General features: G+C 39.0%; 1 protein-coding gene across 1 annotated transcript; it reads right to left on the reverse strand.

Moving 5' to 3' along the window:
- Positions 1 to 5,558: 5,558 nt before the first annotated feature.
- Positions 5,559 to 6,563, reverse strand: LOC122029015 (adenylate isopentenyltransferase 1, chloroplastic-like). The gene has a single exon (XM_042587978.1). It carries the CDS (start codon positions 6,561 to 6,563, stop codon positions 5,559 to 5,561), a length of 1,005 nt encoding a protein of 334 aa, XP_042443912.1.
- Positions 6,564 to 8,021: the final 1,458 nt, after the last annotated feature.

Raw genomic sequence — 8,021 nt, forward strand, 5'->3', positions numbered from 1 at the left:
CGCCCGCGACGCCGCCATCGTACGATGACGGCAGCAGCGCCACGTGGCATTCGGCCACTGGAGTGCATTTAATGAGCGCCTTCACAAGGCACAGAGCGCATGCCCGGCCTTAATGCCGAAGATTGGCACAAATTTCGAAGAGATCCGAGGAATGTTAGCGTTGAATGAGGTCATAGCTGCCCCCGTGGGGGTCGAGCGGAGGATAGTTTCACAGAGATGTCGCTCGGCGTGACTGGCGGTCCAGTCAGTCGGACTAATCGCCTCCTTCGACTAGACTTGAAGGGGAGGCAAGTGATCCGGTAGTAAGGACGGGGGACCCCCTTTGTGTGGAGCCAGTGACACGTGAAGGTCAGAAGTCAAAAGGGTCAGCATGAGGTCCATCCGATCGGAGAAGGGTCAGGTAAACCGGCCAAACGGGTCCGGGCGAAATCAAAGACAACCCGACGGGGAGTCGGGTTTCCGACGCTCATGGTGAACAGGGTCGCAGGGCCGAGCGGGTAGTTCGCTCAGCCGAGGCGTAAAGCATCAATGCTGTGAAGGAACAGTCTCAGCCGAGCACGCGATGGAGTGAAATCTTCCCGGTCGGACCGATACCTACGCCCGGTCGGACCGATACCTACGCCCGGTCGGACCGATGCCTGCCGAGCGGATGGACGCTCGGCTCGGGAAAAAAAGAGACAAGGACAAGGGGACATTGGGGAACATTTTCTGGCAACAGGCATGTTCGACGACCAAGCCATATGCAGAATCATACAATGGAAGATCCTGCTATCCCATCAGAGAGGTGCTCGGACTGTAGCAGTATGGTGTCAGGCATGTTTCTCTGGTAAGCCTATACTAAGGTATGGTAAAGGACACGTGTACGCCTCGGTAGGTGTGCATAAGCCTCCCTACAGCTCTATATAAGAGCCCTCAGACTTCGCCGGAGGTACGCGATCTCTCATCTTTGGAGCTACTTCATCGTTTTCCTCTTGCCTGACTTGAGCGTCGGAGGGTCGTCGCCGGGAAACTCCTCCCAGCCCGACTTCTTTGCAGGTAGCGGCAAGATCCACGTCACCAGCCGGAGATAGCGGAGAGCGCCACGTTCCCAACGTCCGTCGACTCAGCGTTCGGACAGGATCAATATTCAATATTGTCGAGATGGAGCACGGTTAGTAAATTAGCATGCCCACACTACATGACTGAATCTGATATATTTTCATTACCTTACAGTGGGAAGGTATCTTGGTTTGATAATTATCGTAAATTTTTACCACTTGATCACCCTTTTAGGCAAAATAAGAAAAATTTTCTAAAAAATGTTGTAATTAGAAAACATCCTCCAGCCCATGCTTCAAGTGAAGAAATCATTGAGCAAATAGATAGTTATGGATTTCTACCAGTATCTCAATTTGGTTCCGATGAGATAAATAAATATATTGTTAGGATGTGTAAGTGTGGTTGAAAGAAAAGGAATATTTTTTGGGAGTTACCGTATTGGAAGTATTTACTTATTCGACATAATTTAAATGTTATGCATATTGAGAAAAATTTCTTCGATAGTATCTTTAATACTATGATGAACATGCCTGGAAGAACTAAAGACACTGTAAAATCACGTGACGAATTAAAATAACTAATTAACAGAGTAAAGTTGTATCAGGATGTAACAGCCAATATATTTCCAAAGGCTTATTATACATTAGACAAAGATGGTAAACAAGCTTTATGTACTTGGTTGAAAGAAATTAAATTTCTAGATGTGTATGCCTCAAATATGACTCGATGTGTGGATATGAACAGATTAAAGATGTTTGGAATGAAAAAGTCATGACTGTCATGTATTCATGCAAAGACTTATTCCAGTAGCTTTCCATGACTTACTTCCTCAAAATGTTTCGCAAGCACTCACTGAATTGAGTCTATTTTTTAGAGATTTGGCAACGAGGTGTATTATGATGGATGATATGCTTTGGCTAGAAACAGACATTCCTCTCAAATTATATAAGCTGAAGCGCATTTTTTCATCTAGTTTCTTTGATTCAATGGAACATCTACCAGTATATTTACCATATGAGACACAAATAGCAGGTCCTGTGCAGTACAAATGGATGTATCCATTCAAACATTTTTTGAGAAAATTAAAGAATAATGTTCGTAACAAAGCAAAAGTTGAGGGGTCAATATGTAATGTTTATCTGGTTGAAGAAGCATCTTCTTTATGCTCTTATTATTTTACTAATAGTGTGCAAACAAGACATCACAAGTGTCCTAGAAATTCTGATGATGCTCCTTAACCGATAGACCCATCGATGCTTTCTATTTTCAAGTTTCCTAGTAAACCAATGGGTGCATCGATTTCTAGATGGTTAACCGAAGAAGAATATTATACTGCAAGAACATACATACTCTTAAACTATGAATAAGTCAAACCATACATAATGGAAGTTAACTTCTCTGATCAAATATTTATCCTCCGTTTAATTATTTTTCTTGATATCCCAATTTTTATATAATTATCTTCATTTCAGCTTATACGAACAACAACTATATCTACAAAATCTATCAATTAGTGTAAGTGGGGTAGCTGCAAAGTTAGAGACGGAATTTGCATTATGGTTTAAATATATGTAAGTTAGAGTATTTGTGAAATTTTTTAGTTCATGTCTATGAAGAAGTGTCCTAATTTATATGTTATCTATTTTTATTGGTGAAAGACCATAGAATATCAAATGTGACAGATGATAGAATAATAAATATTATATCAGGACTCCTCCTTTAAATAAAGGTGTACTCTGGTTACTATGTTAATGGCCTTAAATTTCACGTGGCACAATGAGATTCACGGAGATTAACCTATAATTCTGGTATTTGTGTCAAAAGATCTATGGACAACACTAACACTGAGATTGATTACTATAGTAGACTTAAAGAAATCATAAAGATTGAATAGCCTACATTATCTATAAAGAGGTGTGTGTTGTTCAAATATTCATGGTATGATCTGACCCCAAGAATAGATATCAGAATACATCCAAATTATAATTTAGTTAAGGTTAATGCAAACAAAAGATTCAACAAGTTTGAACCTTTTATTTTCAGGATACAAGCGGGTCAAGTTTTCTATATTGAATACCCTACGAAGAGAAAAAGATCTAGTGAATGGTTGTCTGTTTGTCGAATCAAGCCTCGCTCAACTATAGAAATGCCAAACATTGTCACTGCTCAAAACCATGATGCATTTCAGAATGATGAAGTGGAGAGACATTCAGTTGATTTACAACTCCAATTTACTTCTCAATTATTTATAGATGTTAATGTTACTAACGAAGAGATAGATGATTGAGAGATATCCAACAATGAGGATGAAGTGGAACTAAGCTCATCTAGCGATGAGGACATAGAAACTGTTAATGTTGATTAGTCAGATGTTAATGATGATTAAATATTAACATTATTATTCATCAAGTAAGTAATGCTTTAATATTGTTTTGTATTTATATTATCATGTTTTAAACCTTATTATGATGTGTTACAATGTTATTTTGCAGATATCATTATGGTAGAGCAACAGCTTGTAGCACCCCGTGGCTACAAGGTCCTTAGAGTTGTCGAGGACTCGTAAGTATTTTTCTTATTAATAATTCAAGTTCATATATAAATTTCCTTATAATATATTTCTCACAACTTAATAATATTTCATGCCACCAAGTTGCCACATATATCACTGGAAAATTCAAGGAATGACTTTGAGCGTCTTGTACTACATGGAGGCATGTAGATCAGGAGATGTAGTTTTATTATAATGAATTTGTGGTAAGTAATTTTATTATTATTCTATAATTTAGTTATCATTTAAACTAAATATTTAACTTATAATTGCAGAAAAGATATACATGGGAGGACGGGCACAAAGAAGAATTTAAAGTTACATGGAATACTTATTATGCTAAATTGTACAAAGATCATATGTATTATATAAGAAAGAAGGGCACTAGCCCTATGTATGTTTCTAAGGCGATGCATGGACGACCACCTGAGCTGCAGAAAGGTGGAAAGCAAATGTTGAAAGGCAAAAGCAAATAGAAATATAGAGCCAGGTGGCCTGAGCACCAAAACCGCTCGGCATACATCAGGATCCAAATATATTGTTGAGCATACAATGGATTTGGTGAGTATAATTTAAAGTTATACTTTATAAGAAATTTTGTATTTATTACCAAACTTGTATAATTTTATCCGAAATTATTTTGTATATAGGAACGTGAGCTTGCCCGATAGCCCACATGTATAGAGGTCTTGCTCAAGACCCACAAGAAGAAGGATGAATCATTTGTTGATTCTCGATCTCAAACTCTACATATAAGATTATTAACTTTATTACATTGGTTCATTTCTATCTTGATTAGTATTTAGTAATACTGATAAAATTGGATATTGTATTTTTCCACATAGTAACAAATGACCGAGAGAGTGGCTCAGACATTTCAACCATCAGTAGAGGGAAGATAGCCACAGTCTCTATCCACCACTGTAAATGAGACTTATTATGATGTTGTCGGTGGAAGGACAAAAAACTCCACCCTCTATGGCTTTGGCTCCCAGGCCAAAGTTGCATTTGATTGTTTAAGGAATCCAGTGGGTCGTGCTAGTTCCTCTTCTTTTAGGGAGATACAGTCTTTAAAACATGAAAATCAAGAACTATGCATTCAATTAAAATCAATGGATTAGAGGATGGCTGACATGGATCAGTGGAGGACTGATGAGGAGAAGAAGAGAGCCGAGCGTGACACGAGTAATGAAGCTCTAATGGATCTATGCAAACTGCTTATTTATACATCAACATGATCATTTTGTATTTGACTTTTTACAAGATTTTCTTTATTATTTAGTGTTCTTGTATTTTTTGGAGTACTTTCTATTGCGGTATGTATTCTATAAACTTGAATTTAGATATGGATATTTGCATATTTGATTTGTTTGTATGTGGATTGTATTATACCATCGTTTGTGATGGTTTTTGTATATTTAGAAAATGTATATAGGGAAGATTGTGTAAACATACAAAACATGATGATTTTTTTTTTTTTTTGATTTATGATGGAATACCCATGGTGTTCACTATAAAGTATAGAGTTGGGTGTTCACTATAAAGTATAAAATATAGAGTTGACAGTATTATTGATTGATATAAAATTTCGTCTAGTAGCTAAGGATTTATATAAATTTATAGTGTTGAGTAATTTGAACTTTTTAAGTTTATCAAATAGTATCCCTCCTTTCTAAGTTTATCAAACTTTTTAATACTCGCACTAATTTGAATTTAGGTGCTTTTTAAGAAAACAAGTAGGTCATTAAAAAGACACCAGATAATGTCATATTATTTAACTTTATGTAGTCATGAATTTATTTGAATACCAACTGCAAATAAGACCTTTATTAATTTATATAGAGTACGGAAGATTACTGGAAAAGGAATTTCGAGAGCCTAAAACGTACCTCTCCTAAAGAATTCCTACATCATCTCAGGAAGCTAAATTTTTTTTTGATCTTGCGCAAAATTTAGTGGCCAATTCTAATTAGTTTGATCTATTCTCTAAAAACTGTGCCATAGCAGTCGTGCTCGGCTCAATCACATCCCTTTGCCAAGGCACCGCCATGGCACCCTCCTGACCGGAGAGATACGCCGTCACAGCAGCCGTGGCGTCCACTCGAAGCAGCGGCCAGCCCATCGACTGCAGTCGCTTGATCTTCTGTATTTGTATCTCCGACAATAAGCGCGTGTTCTCCTTCATGGCAGCGAGCGCCGCCTCGTAGACTGGTTGAGTCCGCTGGCCCTTTTCAGTGAAGTAAGCTCGGAATTCCGGCACCCCGATGCTCTTCCCGATCCCGAGATACTTCTCCTTCGCCCCTTCCTTCATGAAGAAGTCGGCCAACTCGTCCATCAAGCCCTCCTGCACCATCTCGTCAACTCGGCGTGCGAGGTGCTCGGCCAGCACTTTGGCGTCCACGTGCACCCAGATGAACAAGCAGTCGTACTGCGGGGCCCTTTCCTCCCTCATTTCCTTGCTGAGGAACGGGTTGTAGTTGGGGTCGAACTGGTCAGCGAGCAGCGCGTAGACGAACGAGTTCGACCCTCCAGCGAGGAACGGCACTCGGCCGCGAGCCGAGACCTCTTGAATCTTGTAGCCAGCCACGGCACGGTACTCAGCGGCCAGTAACTCCCCAGATGCCGAATCAAAAAAATCTATCAGATGGTGCGGAACCCCACGCTGCTTCGCCGGTGCAATCTTATTGGAGGCGATGTCGAGCCCGGGGTACATTTGGATCTTATCAGAGTTGATGACTTCGCCTAAGAACCTGAGCGACAACTCAATGGCGAGCTTGGTTTTGCCTGTGCCAGTGGCGCCCATGACCACTACCAGTCTTTCCTTGGACCTGGGCGTTCTTGGCATGTCGACGACGACGCCATTAATGGCGGCATGGCTACCGTGGTGGCAGTTGCATTTCTCAGTACTGCAAGAAAAAGCACAGGAGACAAACACCTTCTCGTATTTGGACATGCAAAGCGGTGCAACCTCCATCTTCGTGATGGTCTTGACTCTTGGTTGAAGAAAGATTTAGAAGTCGTTTTGTGGAGATTTGTACGTTGCAATGAGTTTAATTTCAAGAGAATTTATAGACACTTTAAGTCTGGCTTAAGAAGAATGTTAATCTTATCTATTAATTTTAGAATTAATGTTACGCTGAGCGCCCAGGGTAGCATTAAATTTTTTTATTTTTTATTTAATTTTTTTTTTGAAGTTTCTAATTATGTCAATTAATTTTGCCGTATTTAAGAATTGGATTAGTATTAAGCGTAAAAATAATAAAAAATTCAAAACATTTTTTTTTAAGATTTTCGTAAGGGCGTGCGTGTGTAAAACTCTATAGGCAAGTGTGTTAATTACTTTTATTCTTTAAGTTTAATAGACATTAGGATAAACTCTGATAAATTTATTCAAAATAATTTCATCAATATTTTAATCAAGTACACTCTATCTTTCATCACTATTTTATTTAATATTAAATACTTGTAAAAAAAAGAAAAATTTATGCGAGGAGTTAAGTTAAAAAAAACATCTTTAATTCAAATTTTAAAAAATAAAGTTGGCATCGCGTACACCGCGTTGCAAGTGTAATATAATATATAAATACAAATAAATTAGTACCTGAGACCCATAGATTACACTTGGTAAGGGTATGTTAGGCTCATGCAGTAGTATAACACAAGAGCGATGCTCGAGAATAATTCAGCAGCAAGCTACTGGGAACCCAGCAGCAAACTATTGTAACGGACTCTCCCTTATAAAAATTAATTTAATTTTTTATATCATATATTAAACAGATAATGTTGGTGTAATCTGTATTAAAGATCTAACTCATGTTTTGATGAATGATAAGTAGATTAAAGTTAGAGTATTTGTAATCTAATTACTTTACCAAGTGTGCAGGAGTTGACGGGTCTGGAGGACCTGACACCAGGCTGAAATCCAGCTTGGTCGCGAGACCCGATAACTAGTCCAAAGTCTAGATAGGTCCGCAGAACTCGATATCTAGCGGGAAGTCCAGTTGGGTCTGCGAGACGCCGAGACCTAACAACCGACCAAAGTTCAATTAGGTATGCGGACCTGACAATTGGCAGGAATACCTGGTGGGTCAAAGGTAAATCAAGTGACTATAGTTGGTAAGTAAAAGGTAAGCAAGTGAACAGTAGGCGTCGGACCAGCTTAGGTCTATTTGGGAAACATAAACTGAGACATTGACTAGATCTTGGTCTCGGGGAGATAGGATCTAATTACTACTATTATCACATTTTTAATGTGTTAACTCTATTTTACAAAGTAATTTTTATACCTAGACTAACTCTTTTTCTGCAAGGAAGAGAAGGGTTAAAAAGAGGGTTCAGGTGCTCAGAAGTGATCCAGGCACCTGAAGTTAGTCAAGGCGCTCAGAGTTGGTCCAGGCTCCCGGACCAGCTTAGCCCTTGGGGTGGCTGGCCA

Source organism: Zingiber officinale, chromosome 10B (assembly GCF_018446385.1).
Source record: "Zingiber officinale cultivar Zhangliang chromosome 10B, Zo_v1.1, whole genome shotgun sequence".
NCBI lineage: Eukaryota > Viridiplantae > Streptophyta > Magnoliopsida > Zingiberales > Zingiberaceae > Zingiber > Zingiber officinale.

Excerpts from the sequence above, each read along its gene's own strand:
- LOC122029015 (XM_042587978.1), bottom strand. The coding sequence starts at position 6,563 with ATGGAGGTTGCACCGCTTTGCATGTCCAAATACGAGAAGGTGTTTGTC.